Source organism: Fusarium proliferatum, assembly GCF_900067095.1.
Source record: "Fusarium proliferatum ET1 genome assembly, contig: FPRO_scaffold007, whole genome shotgun sequence".
Taxonomy (NCBI): Eukaryota; Fungi; Ascomycota; class Sordariomycetes; order Hypocreales; family Nectriaceae; genus Fusarium; species Fusarium proliferatum.
In genome coordinates, this window is record NW_022194796.1 from 1,998,793 (window position 1) to 2,021,976 (window position 23,184).

General features: G+C 49.4%; 8 protein-coding genes across 8 annotated transcripts; 3 read left to right on the plus strand and 5 right to left on the minus strand.

The window, feature by feature from the left end:
• Positions 1–1,321: 1,321 nt before the first annotated feature.
• FPRO_07507 (related to DAL81-transcriptional activator for allantoin and GABA catabolic genes) lies at positions 1,322–3,107 on the plus strand (the record flags this gene model as incomplete). Its single annotated transcript, XM_031234429.1, has 6 exons — positions 1,322–1,803; positions 1,874–1,913; positions 1,986–2,104; positions 2,157–2,485; positions 2,546–2,740; positions 2,809–3,107. 6 exons carry the CDS (start codon positions 1,322–1,324, stop codon positions 3,105–3,107), a joined length of 1,464 nt encoding a protein of 487 aa, XP_031084167.1.
• Positions 3,108–3,397: 290 nt separating this feature from the next.
• On the minus strand, positions 3,398–4,966 carry FPRO_07506 (putative Maltose permease; the record flags this gene model as incomplete). The annotated part of the gene is made up of 1 exon (XM_031234430.1): positions 3,398–4,966. The coding sequence occupies one exon, from the start codon at positions 4,964–4,966 to the stop codon at positions 3,398–3,400; it is 1,569 nt and encodes a 522-aa protein (XP_031084168.1).
• A 621-nt stretch (positions 4,967–5,587) lies between these two features.
• FPRO_07505 (putative maltase) lies at positions 5,588–7,294 on the plus strand (the record flags this gene model as incomplete). Its single annotated transcript, XM_031234431.1, has 1 exon — positions 5,588–7,294. One exon carries the CDS (start codon positions 5,588–5,590, stop codon positions 7,292–7,294), a length of 1,707 nt encoding a protein of 568 aa, XP_031084169.1.
• A 2,477-nt stretch (positions 7,295–9,771) lies between these two features.
• Positions 9,772–10,586, minus strand: FPRO_07504 (uncharacterized protein; the record flags this gene model as incomplete). The annotated part of the gene is made up of 2 exons (XM_031234432.1): positions 9,772–10,451; positions 10,502–10,586. 2 exons carry the CDS (start codon positions 10,584–10,586, stop codon positions 9,772–9,774), a joined length of 765 nt encoding a protein of 254 aa, XP_031084170.1.
• Positions 10,587–12,940: 2,354 nt separating this feature from the next.
• FPRO_07503 (uncharacterized protein) lies at positions 12,941–13,409 on the plus strand (the record flags this gene model as incomplete). The annotated part of the gene is made up of 2 exons (XM_031234433.1): positions 12,941–13,217; positions 13,276–13,409. 2 exons carry the CDS (start codon positions 12,941–12,943, stop codon positions 13,407–13,409), a joined length of 411 nt encoding a protein of 136 aa, XP_031084171.1.
• Positions 13,410–13,633: 224 nt separating this feature from the next.
• Positions 13,634–14,551, minus strand: FPRO_07502 (uncharacterized protein; the record flags this gene model as incomplete). The annotated part of the gene is made up of 1 exon (XM_031234434.1): positions 13,634–14,551. One exon carries the CDS (start codon positions 14,549–14,551, stop codon positions 13,634–13,636), a length of 918 nt encoding a protein of 305 aa, XP_031084172.1.
• A 459-nt stretch (positions 14,552–15,010) lies between these two features.
• FPRO_07501 (uncharacterized protein) lies at positions 15,011–17,088 on the minus strand (the record flags this gene model as incomplete). The annotated part of the gene is made up of 3 exons (XM_031234435.1): positions 15,011–15,603; positions 15,652–16,279; positions 16,342–17,088. 3 exons carry the CDS (start codon positions 17,086–17,088, stop codon positions 15,011–15,013), a joined length of 1,968 nt encoding a protein of 655 aa, XP_031084173.1.
• A 2,527-nt stretch (positions 17,089–19,615) lies between these two features.
• On the minus strand, positions 19,616–20,222 carry FPRO_07500 (uncharacterized protein; the record flags this gene model as incomplete). Its single annotated transcript, XM_031234436.1, has 3 exons — positions 19,616–19,670; positions 19,800–20,059; positions 20,109–20,222. 3 exons carry the CDS (start codon positions 20,220–20,222, stop codon positions 19,616–19,618), a joined length of 429 nt encoding a protein of 142 aa, XP_031084174.1.
• Between the last annotated feature and the right edge of the window lie 2,962 nt (positions 20,223–23,184).

The window sequence follows — 23,184 nt, forward strand, 5'->3', positions numbered from 1 at the left end:
AATATCGCGCCTGCTCCCTCTGAGCCCGAACCCCCAGCACCACCACAGCTTCAACCGCAGACCACACGCCCGCAACGGCACACATGCGTGGTTCGTAGCGTACTTGCGGGACGATGAGGGCCGGGATGCCCGCGGGTCCGTGCCGCAAGACAAAGACCAAGTGTGATGGGAGATGTCCCTGCGCGAGGTGTCAGTTCAGCAGCAATATCTGCACGTACGATACCAAGGTGTTGTCGGGGGAGACGCTGAATAGACTGACCAATACTGTGAATGAGCAGAAGGGGAGGCTGGATCAGCTTGAGACTATACTCCGGCTATGAAGAATGGCACAGATTCTGAAGCTGCTGGTTATGTCTTGGGGAAGAATAGGCGAATCCGCTGAGTATATTGTTTCGTACATTGAGTCAAAGTCCAGGGCTGTCGTTGTGCCTCAAAGGTATGTTTGTGTTCTTATAAGTCATTTGTGGGATGGTATATTTGAGATCCCACTCTTACGTCTCATATGAGATAGCCTGAGTCATATATCTCCGGTGAAGTGCAGTCTTGCTTACATTACTCTCATTCCAATCTCATTTCCTTCATTATACAGAGAAGATGTCTTTTCACCTGATTCAAATGAGTTCCTGAGTAGTGAGATGAATTTGGTACTAACTGACCAATAAACTGGTCGGTGTAAATCAACAAGCTGAGAGTAGATCCATCGAAACACTATTTGGTAGATTAGAATGGCTTGACGGCACAACCTTTGAAGCCGAAGATATGAACATCGACTAGATATAAGTGCCCTCTACTTAAACTAGTATTAGTCAGTAAACCTATATATAGTTTAGCGTCAAGGCCCTTTAGGCAAACCTGCCTCCAGGCGAAATATAATCTATATTATGCTAGACAACCAATAAAGACTATACAAACCCACAGCGGTTCTTGAGATTGACCCTGCTTAAGATAGAGCAGCCGCCCATCGTCTACAACGCCCGGTCCCCTGGTATGGATACAACCTTAGGCGCGTCTGAACTTGCAGGCCGAGCGCGCCTCAGGAGTTACCGGCGTTCCAAGCGGACAAAGCCATGTAACGCTTGTCGGCAGAGACGAGTTGCTTGTGTGCGCCAGAGGAGCCGATCATGCGCCTTCTGTACAAGGAGAAATCTCGAATGCATAGTCGAGGATGACGATGCTCTAAGCCCTACACAGAACGCAACGCAACGTAGTGAGATATCGCCAGGTACAGTCGATCATGGAGCATCCCAGTCCACTCAGCATATTGGGCCAACCAGTGACCACGATAACTTCATTCTTCGCCATTGGGTGTGGGTAGACTCGAATGGGCCAGCTAATTGCACCTGGTCTCGACGACGACTTGATACCAACTCAGGCAACCCTGTACATTCTGCAGTATGTCCAGTGTTCTTTCTCGGGAGATGACTACATTGCAGTTCTGATTTTTCGCCTGAAGGCTTTCCCAGATGATCATCTTGATGCCCATCCAGCTTATTACCCCAAGGATACCATCAGTGGTGCTGTCGCCTCCTGTCAGGCGGAGCTGATGGAAATGTATTTTGAACATGTTCACCCTGCATTTGCAATTCTTGGCCCGCAGCGACCTTCCTCCATCAGCTCCTCGCTAACGCTTCGGGCCTCTATCTATGCGCTTGCGCTTCAACACTGCCCAACCGCTCGCGATATTGACCCATGGATCTTCACCGACTTCAACAAGCAAGCGCTTAACATCGAGCGACAGGCCCCGAAGCTTGAGACTATCGAAGCAGCACTGTTGTTTGCTCAGCGCCATGCGCACGTGCTGAGGTGAGGCAAATCCAGGGAATGGTGTGCGTCCAATATGCCACGACACAAGAAGCTAAACTGCTTCTGCTAGAGCACCTACGATGCCCGGAATGTCTGCTGAGATCGGCAGTGTAAGTTGCCAACCGTTGCCTTGATTGCTCGTACCCTTGCTGAGACGTATCCTAACTTGTCTCCCTTATCAGATCGTTGGCATGGCACATGACCTAGGTCTTAACATCGACCCAGTCCACTGGGATATCTCTGAACACGAGAAACGACGTCGTAAAAGGCTTTGGTGGGGTGTGTTCATGCTGGATAAATGGTACAAGTCGTTGACCATGCCACCTTGTATTAGGAAGCTAACATAGTTTGAGGAACGCGCTCACCCTCGGTCGTCCATCATTCTTGGTGGACCACCAAAGCAACCATTCCCAGCCCACACTCAGTGATTTTGCTGAGGATTGCTCTTCAACACCTCCGCCAAAGGACAGGAACGCTGCTCTTCAATTCATTGCCATGGCCGGTCTAACCAGGATTCTGTCCAAGATCATGACGTACTACTTTTCGGTTCAAAGTGATCTCGAGGATGTGGACTCGCTCGATACAATGCCAGCATTTTCCAAATTCGAGGAGGAACTGCAACATTGGAGCACCCAATCCCTAGCACCATTACTCGCGGAGAAGGCCTTTCCTGACCCCACAGGTATACACCCGGTCTTCGAACCATCATGCGGTTGTAATGTAGTGCTGATTCTAATCACAGGGTCCCTCGAAATTGCTTACTACACCACTCAGGTCACTCTCTACCGAGGTGTTCTCCGGGAGCTAACGTCTCGCTCGAGTCCAACTGACCAGTTCTGGGAATACCTATCTCAACAGAGCAAGACAGTAGCTCTCTCCGTCATCAATCTTCTGGAATATCTGCCAGTGGCACGCAGCTCGACGTTTTGGTGGGCAAGTACGTTCTTGCGCAGTGGTTTTCTTTTCCCCCGCTACCTGAATGTCAGTCGCTGATGAGTTTGGCAGCTTCAAAACTCAACTTCTCCATCGTTGGAAGTTTTATGATCAGGATGTACTTGTCCTCAACTTCGACTGATGCTCGTCGTTTCTGGATGGGTAAATTTAATTTCTACCGAAAACTCCTGCAAGCACACTCTCCCGGCCGCGGAATCACTACCCATGCCCTCTTGAGGCTAGACCTTCTCACTAATGGACAGGAACTGAAAGATTCTGGGACAGATGATGATTACTTCGTCGCACCGCTTATAGCTGCAAACGATATTTTCTCGGACACATTATCTTTGAGTGGCTTTTTTGTAGACTGATAGCAACCGCGAGGCGTTTTGCCTTGTTATATATACTAGACAGGCTCCGCCTGCCACGTCATTCACATTAATTGTTTATAGCCTAGATACTTAGCGTTTTAGGTCTGCTCAATCTAAAGGAAATCAAAGAGAAAAAGAAGGTCATGTCTCGCGAATCAAACAGAAAGACGGTGCACTGTGTTTTCATCACCACTCTCTCGGGGGTAAAAGCGAGGGCCACTTATAAAATATGCGAAGATTGACAGGGAGTATAATTCTCTACACTTCTTCGGGCCTGGGTTTTAAAAGGCCTAATCAGTGTCCTGATCATTAACCGAGAAGAGTTGTGGACGAGTTGAAGCGAATGCTCTAGCCGGAACCCTGTTCTCGAATAGATAGTCTAGCTCTGCGAAGACACGGCCTTTGATCTCCGGGAGACGGAAGAAAGTCCATACCCAAGCCAGCAAGGTGAAGCCTGCCCAGAAAAAGGCCGTCTTCCCCTGCCATTTCCAGCCAGCCGGGCTAATCATATAGGTGGTCAATATACCGTTGAACACCGATCCAATGTGATATGCGTTGCGGCCAAGGATTGCTGTCTTATTGCGAAGCCTCGTGGAAGGAATTTCAAAGCCAATAACATACGACATTGGCCCAACCGAGAGCATATAGCACAAATAGAACGCCATGATCAGGGCGCCAGTAGACCAAGCTGTGGCCTTCGTGTAGGCAGGCACACCGAGCGCTCCAATCGTCATCTGCAGGACGAAGATAGCCCCTAGACCCCACAGGTAGATAGTCCGCCTTCCCAGGCGAGGCATCAGGAACCACAGAAGGATTCCGGCGACGAAGCCGAGCGAATTCTGCCCAATGCTGAGGTTGAAAGCATCGCTTGCAGAAAGTCCCTGAAGTTGGAAGAAAGATGTGGTCCAAAGCACAAGAGCAAACCCTACCAAAGGCTGCATTGTTTGTGCCAGGCAGCAAATCTCCGTGCGTCGCAGGTTCGTACCCCGGAAGCAGTCCCAATAGGAGGTGCCAGATTGTGCCTCCTTCTCTTGCATGTTCGTCAAGATCATCTGTGACAGCGTGTTGCGGATTTCTTCCTCTGGTATACCAGTAGAGAGGCGGAGCAGGGATTCTCGAGCAGCCTCGACATCAGACTGACGAATGTGCCACCATGGAGACTCGGGCGCAAAATAGACACCAAGAATAATAAATGGAGGAAAGATCCATTGCACAGCCCATGGAACTCTGTAGGCCCATTCTGTGGTGTCTTCGGAGTACGCGCGAAGTACGCCACTGGCAATAAGCTTCCCAATACTCCAGCAGATATTAACCCAGGTCTCCAAGTAGGGTCGCAGCGCCAACGGGGAGACCTCGGCAGTGTAAACAGTCGTCAAGGTGAGGAAGACCCCTAGAGGCATGCCAAGAAGGACCTGTCCGGCAAACAACGTCTCGACGTTTGGTGCGAAAAAGAGAATGAAGATGAAAGCAGCGTTGAGGATACACGCAACGGCTGCTGTACGTCGGAACCCGTACCAATCGGCGGCGTAACCGGTGACAATGAGGCCGAAGAACTGGCCTACCATAGCACCCTGACCGAGGGCACTCTGCCAGGGAGCACTCAGGGAATATAAGCCGTCGTCCTGAAGAGTCCCGTATCTCTTGGCAAATGCCGGAAGTCCAAAGAAAGAGAAGATCAGGGAGGTATCGTAGCCTTCCATGACCACGGCCATGGAGAGATAAAGAGACCAGAAGACTGCTTTGTAATGCGTTCTTAGAGCATCCTTCACAGTCTGTTCATGCTCAGCGGCAACAGCTTCTCGCGCATGTTGGATGTCATTGGGACTATCCTGGATTTCGTCTGCAATCGTCTTCTCCATGGCTATTGCTCTTTGGGAACACTGGATCGAGCTTTTGTCGCGGGATTGATGGTAGCGAGTATTGTGGTTTTAGATAAGAACAAGTAGACTGGCTGGATAGTGTGCACTGATTTGTTGCGATGAACCTCAAATGGGACAGGGCGGTCGTCCGTTGTTTATAGTCTCGAGTTCCAGCAAACCGCTCATACCTTTCAGAGGATTGACAGCTCGCGGAGCCGGCCGCAAGCATTGGGGACGAAGATGATTGCATGATAGATTCGATAACAGCCTACCCCAGAAATCCGCGATCCCCATTACTGGCTGGACCGGACGGTGAGTTTGTGAGTTATGGCGTTGCGTAGCGCACGAGGATCTGTGGGAGGCAAGCGGCGAAAACGCCTTGGAATTCGGCGGATAGGCGGCGAGTTGCATCGGCGAAAGCTTCGACATGGCGGCAGGGCGGATGGTTCCAATTGCGCGGGCGAAATGGAAAGACAATTTCCCTTAAAAATGTTGAAGTCTTTCTTGTAACAGCAGTGCTTTCTCTTGTTTTTTTTTTCTTACTGTGCCTTCTATTGCCCTTTTCTTCTTCTACCTCCATCACATCATCTACATCCAGCTGGCGAGGTTCATTGCCTGACCATGGCTATTTCAAAGCGCGTATGGTGGAAAGATGCCGTTGTGTATCAGATTTGGCCATCCAGCTTCAAGGACGGGAATGGGGATGGTCTAGGAGACCTGCAAGGCATAATCGAGTCACTGGATCATATCCAAAGTCTTGGAGCTGATGTGATTTGGATCTCGCCAGTATACGAAAGCCCTCAGGTCGACCAGGGTTACGATGTCTCCAACTATGAGCGAATCCACCCGCCGTACGGCACGATGGAGGATATGACGAACTTGCTCAAATGCTGTCACGAACGTGGATTGAGAGTCTTGATGGACCTTGTCATCAACCACACCTCCGACCAACATGACTGGTTCAAGGAGTCTCGCTCCTCCAAGGACAGCCCCAAACGCGATTGGTACATCTGGCGCCCAGCAAAATATGAAAACGGCCAGCGTAAGCCACCCAACAATTGGAAGTCTTGCTTTGGCGGCAGTGCATGGGAATGGGATCCCTGCACTGAAGAGTATTATCTCCACCTCTTCGCCGTGGGACAACCCGACATCAATTGGGCCAATGTTGCCATGCGAAAGCATGTCTACCAGAGTTCCGTCAAATTCTGGCTTGATAAAGGCGTCGATGGCTTTCGAATCGACACCATGGGCCTCTTTGGCAAGGACCAGTCGTTTGCAGATGCCCCTGACTCAGATCCGTGCGCTCCCTTCAACCACCAACCCGACGCTTTTCAGGTTCTGGGCGAGATCCATGAACTGATTGCTGGTTATGGTGATCTGATGACTGTGGGTGAATTCGGCGGGCTCGGGGACACCGCGACAGCGCTGCGATATGTGAGCGCCTCGGCGAGCCGCGTCAACATGGGATTTCAGTTCGAGACAGTCTGCCTAGGCTTTGCGCTCAGCTCCTTTGATATCAAGCCACATTCATTGGCGGACTTCAAGCAGTCCGTCATCAAATGGCAACAGTACACCGAAGGGACCGACGGGTGGGCAACTATGTTCCTTGAGAACCATGATGTCCCCCGATCCATCTCGCGGTTCGCATCCGACAAGCCAGAATTCCGCGCCGCTGCAGCCAAAACACTCGCACTGCTTCAAATCGCCTGCACGGGGACCCTGTTCCTATACCAGGGCCAAGAAATCGGCATGACCAACATTCCCAAATCCTGGGCCATTGAAGAGTACAAGGACTTCTCAACCCAGCAATATTGGCAGTCGGAGACACAATCTAGTGACGACCCCGAGGTTCGGCGCAAGGCAATGGCCAACATACAGGCCGCTGCGCGTGACAACAGCCGCACCCCCATGCAGTGGAGCAGCCAGAGGCACGCTGGATTCACGGACTGGAAGGGAGGCCCGTGGATGCGAATAAACGAGAACTACGTCGATATCAACGTTGAAGACCAGACTCAAGACGAGGAGAGCGTCTTGTCTTTCTGGAAGAAGGCGCTGGCTTATCGCAAGGCATATATTGACGTCCTGGGACACGGGTCTTTCCATCCCATTGATGGTGGCGACGAAGCTATCTTCTGCTTCAAAAAGATACACAAAGGGGCTGCTGCTCTTGTGATGCTGAATATGTCCGACCGGGAGCAGGAGTGCAGGCCTAGCGTGCAGCTTGCCGAAATGCCACTGGTTCTAGCCACGCACTCGAGCACTCGAGATAGTACTCTTGGTCCTTTTGAGGGCAGACTATATATCGGGGACGAGTGGACAAAGCCATAAGTACGCTTGGAGTAAACCCAACCAAAAAGATGCTTGTGATTTACATTTTAATTTCCTTTTTTCTATAAAAAAATAAAATAAATGAAATTATCTAGCTTTATTGAGAGGTTGTATATATACTATATAAAACTATTAGCTCTAGGATCTCCCTGACTGGATCCGACCAACTTAGCTCCAAGTCTTTGTCCCTCATATCGATATGCTGGACTGTATATCATGGCCGTACTCCCGAGACTACGTAATCCAACACCCTGAAATGCAGCATGGTGAGATACAATGGCTTGCAGCGTGTACTTCAGGAGTACAGGTGAACTGGCGAGGCACAATAGAGGTCGTGCTCTGTATTGACGGTCCGAAGGGACGGAGGCGGTTCACAGCGGAAGCTGAGGTGACGCGCCAAGCGATTATTTATTACGTTCAAGAACAGATATCTTTCAGGCGACGATTAGAGATCTGCAGGAATGGTCACTTGCTGCATTTTATCGCGCCTTCATGCCTGGCATCGATGGGCAAATTCCTATAAGAACGGCAGAGGACGCTTGCCTTAGACAGTTGTAAATCTTGGATGCGTTATTGTGTAGCGATTGTAATTGATGCAACACCAGCGATTCACGATTTTCATTTCATGCCAGTGGAGTTGATGTTGGACATTATTCTGTACCCGTGGAGTTCGTTATAGATATTGAGGCACAAGTGTAACTGGCTATACATGAAATAACGGAAGGGCTGGTCATATGTTGAAGAGCAGTTCCTAGTTCATCGAATGATGGTTCGCCTGGTGACCAAATCACAACAGTGACTCGGGCGTCACTCACATCGTCTCAGCAGCAGATGTTGTATTCCATGACACTGGGCGGCTCTGGAGCCTATATTGATCGATCAGCTTGGCGAGCATCTCAGCCGGCGACCCAAGTTCGTGAGTCTAGATGAAGATGAAAGATTTTACCATTGGATCTTCTTAAGCTGTTTATATGTCCAGTCAGGCTGTATTCCAATCCAGCAAAAGCTAATCATTGTTCAAATGTACGCCGCTGATAGCATTATTGAGGAAGCTTGTGCATCGAGGCGGCCCAACCGAGGGGTCAAGAAGATCGAATCTGTAAGCTCAACACTGGTGAAAATGATGACGATATACTACACCTTCCAGCATTCTATAGAGGATGAGAATCATTATTTGGTCAAGCGAATCTGTCAAATCTTCTCTGGGGAATTATCCCGTCATCTCCAAGAGCAAGGGAAGAGCAGCGCGGGTCTCAGTTCTCAAGCCAACCGAACCAACACGACGACGTCCCTCCGAAGCTGGATAAGTCATTCTAACTTACTGGCCAGTTAGAAGCCCCTCAAGATCCCAGGCTTCTATCATGGCTTCAAGCGCTAGATGCTGCCGAGTTTGAGATTGCTCGGTGCTGGCAGGAGACAGGTAGATGATGTCCCGTACTGATTCGTATCGAGGGCGTTGAGGGCCGATTAGGGGTACGTTTTATGGCGCTATGTCAGTTTTTGAAGAGTCGGAGTACTATAGAAGTCGATGGCAAGCATCGACACTGCCTGGTGTCATAGCCACGCTCCTGAGAGAGGACTTTCTCCCCATTACCCCTTTGTGAAGCTGCTTTGCATTTCTCAGCACTATCAGACTAATGTCTCTTTGGATCATTCCCCAGCGAGCTTTTCTCTACATGTGCGCCTTTGCGAGGTCAGTATTGCTTCATGGTTCGTTCGCATCATGATGAAGAAGTAGTCTCGCAACATGTTCGATATTGAGATTGAGTTCATGCCTCTCGTGATCAGGAAACTCCCTCATCACTTTTGTCTCGGAGTTCCTTCTTATCGCCGTCGAGAAGCAAGCTGGCGTCGTCAGTCAGTCGTTCTCAGGGTCACCAAGGTCTCAAACTTCGTCGGTTGCTCTTTATCGCATCTCTCGCACTACTTGTCAGCAATTCTGGCATGGGTAGGAGTTAAATCAATCTCCGTTCGCCTTTTCAGCCATCACAAACTTGACATTGTGAGTCATCGGCGAGAGTTCATCTTCCTGGAGCTCATCCCCACGCATCTCAGCGCCCGTTAACAGCAACCCCTCACCGTCAGAATTTAGTAAACAAACAAGCTCATTCAATTGACGTTAAAAATCAGATGCTTCTGAGCGCTACTGTTTAAAGTGCTAACAGGCAGCAACGTTAACATCCATTGACTCTCACTAAGTCAAGCTGCAAACATCCGGTGGCGCCGGTATCAGTGAGCTGACTGCATAAAGCTTAATACCCAGCAACCCGGAATACACAACCTTAATGTCCTAGCTACAAAGGTTTAGGGCTGAGGTGACATGACGGGTCTGGAACGTTGGATCATCGAGCCGCGGACGCCGTGGCTGGGAAGCTCTGAGGTGTGACGACACAGGGTCTTCAGCTCTGAGCCACGGATCATGCCAGCTATTCATTACGTCTTCTAGATGTGGTCTGCTCTGGTAATTACTTCCATAATCATGTGCTGCTTCGTCTGGCCTTGAGTTCAACAGGATGCTGGCTCTCATCGGCATTTACAGCAGACCCGATACCGAGATAAACCCCATTAAAAGCTCCCCTATAGTAATAGAACTGATCATACGTGCCCGGGAGCTCAGAACATATGTTATTCTCACCATCGCTAATGCACTGCCCAGCTTGAGCTTCACATGTAATCTTCCGATCCTCCGTCTGCTCACATGTTAGAGCGCCAAATGCAGGATTTTCAAGCGACTCGGCACTGCAAAGCTTAACACCATTGGGTGTAGTGCCATCTCCGTATGCAACGCATAGGTAGAATCCACCGCTTGTTTGTAGATAGCCTGTTGTGGAGTCGATGGAGATGATCAATGGACCGCTGGCGATGAAGCGTGGTGTTGGCCATACTACTGACGAACCGTCGCGGTCTGCGCCTGAGAGCTCATCGCTAACGGTGTTTTCGACTTCGCCAGTGAGAACGAATGTCTCGAGAGGTCCGGCGATGTCGCTGGTCGTGGTTTCGGCGACTGTGAGTGTTGAAACAGCTGTCTCGGTGCTGGTCTCGACAGTCGTTGCGACGTTGGTAGTGCTTACATCTTCCGCTGTCGACGTTGCGATGCTGGTAGATGACTCGGCAATATCTGTCGCCGTAGTCTTAATCGCAACGGTCGCAGATGTACCTATTGATAATTAGTTCCTCAATTCCGTCAGACATTTTGGGAGCACTTACTTGAATCACTTGACTGGCGAGGTTTACAGACGCTGGCGACCGCAGTATGCGCCGCAAGCAGCGACCATAGAAGCACGAAACGCATCTTGACGATAAAACAACGAGTGACGACTGCCAAAGCAGATGAAAGAGAGAAATTACCCCATCGTCAATTCTGAAGACTTTTTTTACCAAGGAATAGGAGATTGAACTATTGGGTTCTAGATGTTGAGAGGCCTAAGAAGGAGCAAGAAAACTTTTGACACTGAGTTAGGGTGTGAAAATAAATTGGTCTAAAGTACTAGCCAGGTAGAATGCATTCTGCCTAAGCCTTTTTATCGCTGAGACAAGATGGTCTAGATTTTCTTGCCTCCCCTTGACAGGGGAGATTGCAGCTGAGGCTGAATGGGCGAACTAGCAAGCGCTAGTTTGTGACTATTGACGGAGATTATTGCGATTGACTCGGTTATCAGTCAAGATATTTATGCTTCATCATGTTCGAAGATCGATCTGTTTAATGTGAAGCGTTTGAGGATTCTCAGGTGGAGAGTATCTAGCTGCTCAGATGGTGGTGCTTGGGATATGGATGAGAGTCAATAATTGGAAACTGTTCTCTGGCAGCAGCTAACTTACAAGCCATACAAAGCCAATCGAACAAACATGCATGCACCAAGTAGACTCTCTTTCCTTCAGCGATAGGCCAATATCTCAATTATTCGTGATATGATCAGTATTCGAGAGTCTGCTGCAACATGCCATCTGCCAATACCGTGTGGAGTGGAGATTTCCATTCATTCATTCATTTACACTGGCCAAACCTTCTCTCCACAAACCAACTCCCGTCCAAACATTCAGCTTCCACCCGCGAAGTAACAATAGCTCTCCATCGCTAAGAACCTTCTTCACCAAGTCCAAGCTTAACTTCACGATCTGGAACAATGAGATCCAAGGTGGCATCCGGGGAAAGTGCGCCACAACCAAGATCTAACGCCACAAGAGTATTAATGAAATACCAGCTACTCGGAGGTATCCATGCAAGGTATGCTGTTTGCTATATCGAAAACGAGGCACGTGTTTGTTTCGAGGCGCAGTTTTTGTTCATGATTGTGGTTGAGTTTGTACTGCACGCCACGTAATTGTGAATTTGTTGTCTTGGCGGTGAATGTATGTATATCCCTTGCACTGGGAGTGCACCGTTGAGAAAACACTGCCTCGACTTCTTCTGCAGAGCCACAGTCTTGACCGCTTCAACGGATATAGGTACTCAAACGTCTGAGTTATCCGTGAATACCGGCGGTACTTTCAATTGCTAGGGAGTGCAATCGCTAAAAAGGGTTCCTCCGACAGTGGAACCCAGGGTCCTCCCGTGCTATTTGGACCTATTTTATGGGGCGGGGCAACCGGATGTTTCCTCCCTTCAGCCTTAAACCAGTCTTGGCTCAGAATGCAACTGTGAAGTGTGACTGTGACTCGAGTGAGAAGAGTCAATGATGTTTACTGTACCCGGCTATAGCGGCTTTCACGGGTACAGTAACAGACCTCAAATCACGGCTACTCACCTATCCGTCGACCGCAGCAGGTAGGTATGCTTCTGCTATCTTCCATCCCGTCGTCATGGTTCTATCATGCCATGCCACTGCTGTTAGGCAAAAGCTTATCGAAACCGTCCTGTCTTTTGGCGTCTGTCGTTATCACAAGCCTGTCCTTGTGACCCCCCCATCTTGATTCTTGGTCTTGGACTCTTGGGCATCAGATCAGGCTTGCAAGCCTCAATCCGTCCATGGTCCCGCAGATCACATACTAACTTGGCGTCGAGTGACAGGCCCAGTACGTACCCAAACTGCCGAAAGGATTTTCTCTCTCTCCCGTGTCTTTTCGTATGCAAAGTCGATCACTTGTGATGTCTACTCTACCTATTCCGTCAGGCAATGTTCCGATGATGACACCCACCCTCCTCATAACAATCATAACCGTACGGAGTAAAAACTCGCTGATGACACGGAATTAAGCATGGTTTATTCCCACATGTGACTCACTGACGCCTTTCTTGGCTCCATCATCAAGAAGCTCCAACTGTCTCAGACCCTCAAAGTGGCGCTCTCCCGCTGACTGCGCAAAGCTTCCCACCCTCCTGTTTGCTTGCTTTGTCTGCGGTACTCACCGTGGGACAGGTTCGTTAGTATAACTTAATCGGGTTCGCCCTGGTTTTTGGTATTTGTGTTTTGTTTTTGCGCTTTGATATAAATAAGCAGGGTTCTGCCTGTCATATTGGGCCAGAAAGAAAAACCCCACTACAGCAGAGACAACTCACGAGCCTGAAATCAAGAAAAGGGCGAGAGAGGAAAAAGAAAGGAGAAAGTATTTGAGGCTGTTTATATAAGACCTCGATTCCTCCTCAGCATTTCATCAACTATATCACCTTTTGTTACCATCACCAACATTTTATCATCATCACCCAAAATGTATCGCGAGAATCATCCTGGTCCTCTCTCCCTCCCCGGCATGTGGAGTCCCCCCAGCGACGAGGCAATCCCTCTACCAAAACAATCCCACCACGATAACCATCGATCCCGCCAAGCAAGCACATGCTCTGAACGCAGCTGCGAAGGCATGAGCCTTGATGAGACAAGAGAGTTATGGAGATGCATGCTTGAGCTGCAACTTCGATATGGATGCTATAATTCTACAAGGATCGATATGGCTATTGACGCTGGCGAATGCGGCGTCGACTTGATGCGTAAGTTCCCTCTTTCTTTGGGTGACATGTTGAATTAGTGCTAACGAATTGTTTATAGCGAATCGCTTTATTATCGATACGCTCAACGAATCTGTTATCGATCTTCCTGATGAGGGTCGAGAGCTGCTTAACCGTTATCTATGTCCATCGTCGCCGACAAAGCAAAAGTGGAAGTTCTGGAAGAAGGACTGAGCTTTGCATGTTTATACTGAGATTTATGGCGTTGGTGGATAGAAAGACTGAGATGCATGAACAGGAGTTGGATGCATGTTAAAAATTTGGTCAATACCCAGATATCAGAATGGCCCTGATTTAATTATTTACATATCTTTTAATTTAACAACATCATTATCATCTCTCGTCTCTCATCTCTCATACTTGATACCCAACAAAGGAAAGTAAGCATTCATCACACATCACAGCTTCTCCTCAAACTCCTTATCCCCAATAAACCCAGCCTGTATCTTCATACTCTCCAAAACCCTCTCCTTGACATCCTCACTCTCAATATCCATCCCCATGAATCCTCCATGCGTAGCCCTAAACTCATACCCCTTCAGAATCCCCCACATCCTCGCCATCTCCCCGACGCCCAGAGGAATGAAGTTGGGAATGCTCCACAGGAACGAGAACGAGTTCAAACCAGCCGGTCGGGACCGCGAGGCACCCGTGGCGTCTACACTCCAGTTCCCGACGCCTGACGCCGTCGTCATAAGCGTGTCGGCTATGAACAGCCGCGAGTTGTAGTGCAGCACCATGGAGCCTGGGAAGTGCCCGCCGAGCTTGATGGCCTTTGCGCTGGAGATGATGGGCGTTTCGAGGGCCGTGAGGAAGATTTGGTGCGTTGAGGGGAGGGTTGTCCAGATTTTGTCTTCGGCGGAGAGATAGACTGGGCAATTGAATGCGCGAGCCCATTGAACGTGGGTGCTGTAGAAATGCGGATGGCTTATAACAATCGCCTTTAACCCTCCCTCGCTCTTGATCCTCTCAATAGTCTCATCGTCAAGCAACGTGATACAGTCCCAGAGGATGTTCCCCTCCGGCGTTTTAATAAGAATAGCACGCTGTCCAATCGCCAATTTCGGCTGCGACGAAATGAACGTGATGTTCTCATCAGAAGAACACTTTGTCCATTCGTTCGTATGCCTCTTCTTCAAGTCCCCCAGCGTAGAGAACGACTGGCCTGACGCCGGCACGAATTGGCGCGGGTCATCGCAGATGTGACATGTCTTGAGGGCGCTGCGATCAGACGTTGGGAATTGAGTTCCGCAGGTGTCGCAGACGAGCCATGAGTCGGCAGTGACGGGGTCGTAGGGCTCTGGGGTGAAGCTCATGATGGGTTTAGTTTAGTTTAGCTTGCGATTGGGACGATCTTGTACAGAAATAGGGAATTGGGGGAGGATATTCTTGTTTTCTTGTATCACTATCACCCTTTTTATCCCCCACCTTTGAGCGACCTCGGCCGAGTTGTCACTTGCAGATGTGATTTGATCTGTAAGCTCTCCTCTGTATTCAATTGACGTCACCCTGTCAAATTGTCCCACTTTCCCCACGTTTGGCTTGATTGTTTGGAGGATTTAGAGTATTGAGATCCTCAGTGGACTCACGAGATTACAAAGCAGGATCTTTTGTTCACCTCAATGCTTCAGCTAGCAAGGTCTAGACTTGCAATTTAATTGATTCCAAACATTGATTCCACATCGTACTTCGTGTTCCTGGTATCAAAGAGTATCATGATTCCATCACCAAACTCCAGACACCTACCAAATCAAGACTACTCCCAAAAGACGAACCTACCACGCCTCCCACATCTGGTTTCCCATGGAGATCAACCTGTTGAACAATTGATCCCGCATGGAGACCGCCGTGAGATGATGTTCCTGCCCGTCCTTGGTCCTAATCATCAAACCATCCACAATCTCACTCCCCATAGCCCAACCAACAATGATCTTGCTCTTCCACCCGAGGCCACCCATTTTCTTCAGCTCATCGATGTCACCAATAGTCACGGTCCAAGCGGGCTTTAGATCTCCAAGCTCAGTCGTCCAACTGACAGCTGGTGTCGTAGCTGTGGCTGTGATGTACGCATGGCCCTTTTTACCCTTGTATCGCGCGGGGAAGCGAATTGGTCCTGTGAGAGGATATGGTTCTTGACCCTTCACTACACCGAGACGATTCTTTGCATGATGAGCGCCTGCTTTGGCTTTGGCTTTGTCAGCGGCTAGAGCTGTTGTAACACCACCCTTTGCTGTACCGCGGATAAAGTTCATGATGCGATGAGATTTCTTGTGCTTTGTCTTTTCTTCCTCCTCTTCCTGTTCATCTTCGTGGATGATGTTTGGATCAGGCTGGACAGCCTCAGCAATTTCGCTCTGTGATACTCCTTCTGGTGGTGTTAGTATGAGTTGAACTTTGATCAGTGGATGGTACACACCTAAATGCTCCAAGCCCTCTCCAGCAGTCTCGTGGGGAACAGTCGGGGGAGGCACGTCGGATGAAGGAGGCGGTGGCAGAGGAGCCTTGTTCTTCTCGCCAATGCGAAGAAGAGTGATAGCCAACTGCGCATTTGTAGGAACGCCTCGAAGAATGGTGTTTCGCAACTCGACATACTTCTCCCAGCGGGGATATGTCCTGTTGATGAAGTTCATAGTGGGCGTGATGATGGGATCACCGAAGAATCCGAATCCAGCAGCAAATCCCATACCCTTCATGGCCATGTAGGGAGTCGTGAACCAAGCTCCAAGGAGCATGGGAACAAGTACACCAATGAGAATAAACTTGGGTCGATGACGATGAAAAGGCGCTGCGGGACTCAAGGCATTGCCGAATCGCTCCCAGGTATCAACAAAGTCAGCAATCAGATGCATCGTCGGGCGCGCCTTATCCCACACAGCGTTCGAAACCGGCTTCTTGGCCCTGTTATGTTCAGCGTGAGGATTCTCTCCAACAGATTTCTGTCTAGCCTCGGTGGCCACTTCAGTGAGTTCCGTCGGGTCAGGCGCGGCGCTATCATCGTCGGGATCCGTCTGGGGGTGTTTACCCGCGGCCGTGCTAACAACTATCTGCAATCACTCAGTCTTCAATCTTGGGGTTTTAAAAAAGCAAATCTTACACCTGAACATACCGTAGACAAGCTCGTCACAAAGCTATGAGCCTCCTGCTCGACTGCTTCACCCTTGTGCTTCTCCGGCGCACCAGTGACTGAATCATCAGACGCTAGAACACCAGCTGCTGGTTTCTTGACACCTCCTGTCTTGGAGTCGATTATCGAGGGTGGTGCTCCAGGGAAGCAGATGTCGCGGGCCTCGTGGGACCAGATGAGTACCATGAGGAAGACAATGATCGTGGGGCCGAGAATGTCGAGAAGCCATGCGAGTGTGTACACTGCAAGGAAAGCAGATGTTCGCTGATACTCCCTCCACGAACGAAGACGCACAATATGCTTCCAGAACGAAAATAACTGCGCAAACACGGAAACGTAGAGTCGCTCGATCTGTGCCCTAAGCTTCTCAGGCGAAAACTCTTCTTCGTCTGCGATGTTCATATCCAGCATTCCCAGTGGGGGCTCCTCGATACTCCTGACATAAAAGACCTGCTTATCGAAGCGTCGTATCAAAGCCCAGACATCTTCATTCTTCAAGCCTCCCACCAGCGGGGGCACCACGCGAGGAGGTTCGTTCCATCCTAGATTTTTCACCTCAACGTCGCCGTGCTCAAGCTGCGCTGCGCCTTTTTCTTCAAAGTTTTGAGATTCTTCGGCGAGAGCGTGGCTGACGGTTGGGGCTTCTTCTTGGTGCTGTTCTATTATTTCTGGTTCGCTTCCTGTGTTGCTTGCTGTGAAGCTACGGTTTGGATCGTCTGTTGTAGCCATGATGTCTACTGTCGTTCAACTGTAATCGCCAACGTGTGTTGAATGGGGAATTGGAGTTGTTAAGCCTTCATCTCTCTTGAGCTGGAATTTGATGCCCCGCCTCCTACGTCAAAATGCCAGGGAATCAGTATCATGACATCTGCCCTCCTTCCGTGACGTCATAAGATCTTAGATTAACGAGCGACAGCTGCAACCAACAAAACATTTATTTCTTCCAATCACAGCAACTTATTCCCCAGAAAAGCAAACACAGTGTATGTATCACCCGAAGCGTAAAATTCAGTGGATATCGATAGCTGTCGTAAGCTCTATTCAGCTTGTGCAGTACTGGATGCAACCTCCACGTCACGGTTCCGCAAATGACACAAACGGGCCTTGGTTAGCGTCTTGATCTGAACATCGCAACCTTGTTGGTGAGATGCTCGTACCCTGTTTTGATGTGCAGGTTTGCCTGGATGATGAGGCTCGGTCATGGATTTCGTCGATCCCGGGTGTAACCTCCGGCGTGGGGCCGATTGCCGATATCACGGAGGACATCGTCCGGAGGTTGTCAGCTCCAGAGGCGGTGATTTGTTGGGATTTGTAGATAAATGACAGCTGAAGAGTGAATGCTACCCTGGATCAAGCCTCGTCGTCACTGTTTATGTCGGATGAGACTTTTTTGTAACAACAACCGAGTCTGTAGGTGATTCCTGGTTTCAAGACATATCATGAGCACATTCACTGTCTCATGTACGGCGTTTTCAGGCTGACGCCATTTCGAGCAACATCAATTAGAGTATCTAACTTCCTGTATCGCGTATCGCAGCGACTGAGCCTATATCTACTCATTCTCTTGAGAGGACAGATAGACAAGTGTCACTGGACACACCGTTCGAGATTGGGGACTGCCACCTCTCCCCAAGAACAGGCGAAAAGAATGCCAGTTGAATGCAATAAATTCGAGCCAGTTTCAAGTGAAACATACTTGATACTGCCCTCTTTCTCACAGCAGCGCAACAGGATACAAGTGTTTCGAGTGAACCTAACGCCCTTGTCTTGGGCGGTATTCAGAATGGAGGTTCTTGACACATCGCGACCAGGAGATTTCGCGATGCATCATGCTTCTATCGCCAAATTAAAGGCCGAAATATTCATGATCTTCCTTTTTTAAAGTTCTTGTTCGCGATCCCTTCAAATCTCCTTCCAGTGAAGCGATCGATTCAGTAGTCAACTCAACTACCCGGTAGCTCCAAGAACTGACGATACATTTCATCACGAACCAACCATTGAAGCAGGCAGTTTACTCAGAGGCTTGTTCTGTATTTATAAAGCTTTTCTCTTCTTAAATTTATCATATTTTCCCGGACTTAGTCGTGAACTGGATATGACCCAAGCTCAGGTTCACCAAAATGCTGTGGTCTTAGTAAGACCGCCATTACACCAGACTTTACGAATAACATTCGCGACCGGTACCATAAGACTTGTTACCATTCATTAATATCCTTTATAGCACCCAATACTAACACAAGATCTATAGCACAAAAACATGACTGGCAAATGCACAGCGTAGTACTCAAAAGAACAAGCAGCGAGTCTTGCCTACCCTAAAGCTGTAACATCGCGAACAAGCACTGCTCAGATTTAACCGCTTCAACCATTTCCGTTGAATGAACCGGGATCAGACTCTCAGCGCACACCTAATTAAATTCCTGGGACTTCCATCCGTATCACTGACAATTGGCGAGTTTGATTGGCTTGGGCGCTTGGAAGCTCTCCCTCAAATGGACACTCAACCTACGATAACCTCAAACAAACGTTACAAGTGAATCCGCCTAGAGAGCAAAGTCAGCACGTGCGCCCAGATACATCCATTGAGCCATTTCAAATCCTTTCTTCCGAAAAACACCGACAAACGTCTTTGCCCTGCAACGCGCCATCTCCCGGCCCAGCGTCTTGATACCGGGTCCATCAGCCAGCATCACAACACCTCTGCATACCCTCAATGATCTACAACACATTAATTGAGGCATATAGACACGTCGACTTACCTGCCCCGACATCCCATTCCCTCTCGCCACAATAAGGCCTCGTTCTACCCCAGGCGGTAATTCCGCATACTCAACTCATCCCGCAGAACTGATTGGACGAATTAAGTGTGATATCTCGTACAGCAGCGAGGCCAGAACAGCTCTACCCCAGAAACCGGTGAGGCCTAGCTACAGAGCGGCCAACGCAACATAGCATACCATTGAACTTGGCAGCCTCGTGGGGTCAGGTAATGCTATCTGAGGAGACAAATTCCTCCCCCACACGCGCGCGCGATACAACTCATTGATTGTGACAGCCTCGACCACGGGATCAGAATCTGGGCGAATGAGCATCCGCCACACGGCGCGTCAATTAAATGGTGAACAGGGCCCGGGCAAAAGATACTTTCTTTTTGGATGAACCAGCAAGGTATAGCGAAGCAAAGGAAAGAATGGCAAAAAAGGAACAATGCACCAGCGGTGAGGTGAGCTGCAATGGCAGGGATTCATCAGCGCTTTCATTCCGACAACACAGTGACAACGATACCTTGAGTGAAGTATTGAAGCACGGGTCTTTCGACGATTTCAACATGTCAGCCTTGCATTACAGTTGAATTTGGCTTTGTCACCATTGCAGATGCCCCCCGGCTTGAGCCAACGAGTATAGGTCTCTCCATCGTATAGAAATCCTGGCTAACGTACCCTATAGTGTGCAGATCGCAAGTGGCATCAGCACTCTCAAGCTCTGACCAGAGCGCATGACTGCCTCGCTCAAACCTTTCCTTCTTGCCACCGATGTTGCAGATTACGAGGCCCTTGTCGAGACAAAGAATACCCAAGGTGGCCAAGTAGATGTGCATGAGCAGAGTGAGGTCCTCAAGGCCATGTTGAATTAGATGGCGATCGATAGATAGCTCGAAGGCTACGGTTGGAGTACGGAAATCGGCAAGGTAAAAGCTGATCTAATTTTCAGGTAAGGAATAGATTGACAATGGTGATTATGTTCATCACTTTTTGCAATAACATAAAGCAGAATAAGGGCAAGTGAAGAGCCATTGTAGAGATCGTGATAGTGTCAGACATGAAGGCCCAGATGGGTTGAACGTAGCCAGTGCCCGAAACCATGGCCACAGGCCCATATTGGCTGGCGTCTCTGTAGGCTTTCAACCAGCACTCAACAACAGCTCAGCTTAGAGCAGCAAGGACTCAGTTTCGGAACCGAAATGGACTTGGTACCCTTGAGTTCCGTCCCAGAGTGCTGCGGTATCCATGCCATTTCCACCCAGCAGGACCCTCGAGACCACGTGCCTTACCGAGGCGAAGTTGTTTCATCGAAATGACAGAAACATGTCACCAAGTAGTTCGGATGATTTGATGGCGGGATGAAGTGGTATCCGCTGGCGCGAGGAACGACTGACTGGTTGTACAAGCCAGTCCTGCGTTATCACAGGTCTGCAAAAGTCAGACGATTCGGCAGTCAGCGTCGAATACTGCACAAGTCAACTGCAACCGCAACTACATTGAGTTCAGGGCAGGCAAAAAATGCCTGCAGTAACTTCAAGAAGTGCCCAATGGCTTTGCATGCAGTACGCAGGATCCTGAGAGCAAGTCAATGACAACCTCGTGCAGTCAGACCTGAAATGCCGAATATCCCGAGCATCAAATTTCCGCGCTTGCGGTGAATATGAGCAGAATCTTGCTAAGCAGAAGCAGAGACCGACATGTGCATCGCGTCGCGCCGCAGCAAATGAAGGAGGATTGGTCGTGCCTCAATGCCATGTCCCAGTCCAAAAGTCAGCCGCACGAGAAGCCATGGCCACACACAACCCTTGTCGCGATCGTCAGGAACGAGACACACCAAAAGCCTCCGGGCCCCCATGCCCGCTGGCCGCGTCCCTTTTTAGGCATAGCCAGGGCAATTTTGCAGGTAAGCAAAGTGAATGTTGCAGAGGCTGAGAGCAAGAGAAAAGTCAAACAGCCACAGTCGAAAGCCTTTTCCATCAGAGTTGAGACATTATTCCTCTCCCTGCGGCCGCGCAAATTACCTGGGTTCCTTTTCGTGTGTTCCGTTACAACCCATCCAGTGAACCATAACGCCTGGAGTTAATATGCAATAAGCAATTCAAAAGCTTACATCCTGCAGTCGAGTCTGCTTCCATCCAACTTCCAACCACTACGTGTGGATGCAAGGAAAACCCTTCCATAGGCGTGCATATCGACCGATTCCCCCCCCCCCCCCCGCTGACGTTCCCCCACGATACATCGCAGATTACCATCACATTATCAGTTCCCGGTGGCTTCTCTTCTCAGCGATGCACTTCTCACGGAGACAAGAGGGACAAAAAGACGCGGCGTGGGGCCGGTGAAAGACTCTTTCATGATGACGGAAAAAGAAAGGCAAGACTGAAAATTCTGATCCTGTAAGCCCGGTGGAGATGCAAGTGGGAATCTTCTGGCCAAGCACCTAAGGCACACAAACTGTCGTCAGCGTTGTTCTCCTCTGTTCCTGAAAAAGCCCCAGCATCTGGTCTTGGTTGGTCCAATTGTGGTTCAGCTTGACGCCAATCTATTCCATATTCTGTCTGAGGCCGAGTTAACGATGATGTTTTGGCGTTCCTGCAGATGGATGCTTCACGAGCCGGCCGACTTCAAGCACATGGCTTCTAAGCATATCCTCGCTTGATGTAACGGTCAAGCCTTTCGGGGAACAATCAAGTGAACCCGCTTGGATCGTGACGTGCATCTTATGAGCCGAAACAGACTCAACGACGTTACCTCAAAGATGTAACCGGTAGAGTCGCAAGTGGCTGCAGTAGACGAAGTCGTCAACAATTCATGAGGCTCATGCACATTTCCCAGCATTTTGGGGCGTCTCGCAGGCTCTGAGTGGCAGAATGTGTGCTGTAAACTCACAGCTGTGCCTTTTGTGGGTGACATCGCGATTAACGACGTTGACGGACGATGTAACCCACACTGAAAGAAATTGAGGCCATTGCCCAATCGAGTTTTCTTGGGAAGAGGACTAGTATCGCCACCAGGAACAGATGTCAAGGCGATCTCGGTGGCTTGAGACCTGGCTACATCGAGAGATCGTTGCAGACTCACATGCTTCAACAAATCTCAATTGCCAAAGATATCAGACAATATGTTGAGTGCTACACAGTGTGCATTTTCTCGGCCCTGCTCTCATACGTTTTCATTCAGCATCTTCATGAATTGGCAGCCACATATGCAGTCGCATTATGCTGTTGTGAAAGTAGCATTCAGTCAATGGAATGCAAGCCATTGCAGCCGCAGCCGTTGGAGTGCCGTGAAACACAACGGTATAAGCGGCGGCCCGTGTGTCATTCCCGATGTTGATTCTTACACCATGGCTGAACTCTGTTCTCAACAAAGTGACCACAAAGTCATAACGTCCACGTTAAGGTCAAGGTAATTCGCGGGCTTCCACATTGAAGCCCGTGCTTCAATTGTTGTCTTGATCAGAATCTCGTCATAGCCGCGGCGTTTTGACCGTTAGTAAAGAGCGTGCAGGTGTAGTGTGGCGCCCAGAAGTTCAGTTCAATTGGACGGTCCGACACCAGTAAGCGTCGCAAACTCTGCTTTCTTTTCATCCTGGCCACGAGTTTTCAATTTGGCAAAGACACAGACTAAATTCCAAGAGATGATGTTGATCATGATGACAATGACGGCATTTGGTGGATTCTTGCTGAAGCTCTTTCACTCAGGCACCCGCAGCCTTGGTTAAGCTTCTTTCCTTGTTGGTGAGGGATCGTCGCAATCATCATCATGATGGTTCTGCCTTGCGACCGAGGCATCAACATCCTTCGGCGGGCCAAAGCAAAGGTCCTGCTGCAAGGGGCCTAAACGGGAGTGGTCAACCAATCATCAAGCCCTAGTTAACGAAGACTTTTATCAGCCACGAGATGAGAGCAGAAGCAAGCAACTTCGGCGCAATTAATTTGTGCCTCGGATGGGACTCTTAAGCCCTAGTAGTTGAAAGATGGTGGAGGGGTCGGAATCTCTCTCTGCTGGATTGAGTTCGTACGAACATGGATTGAGAACATTGAAGATTCCGAGTTGCACC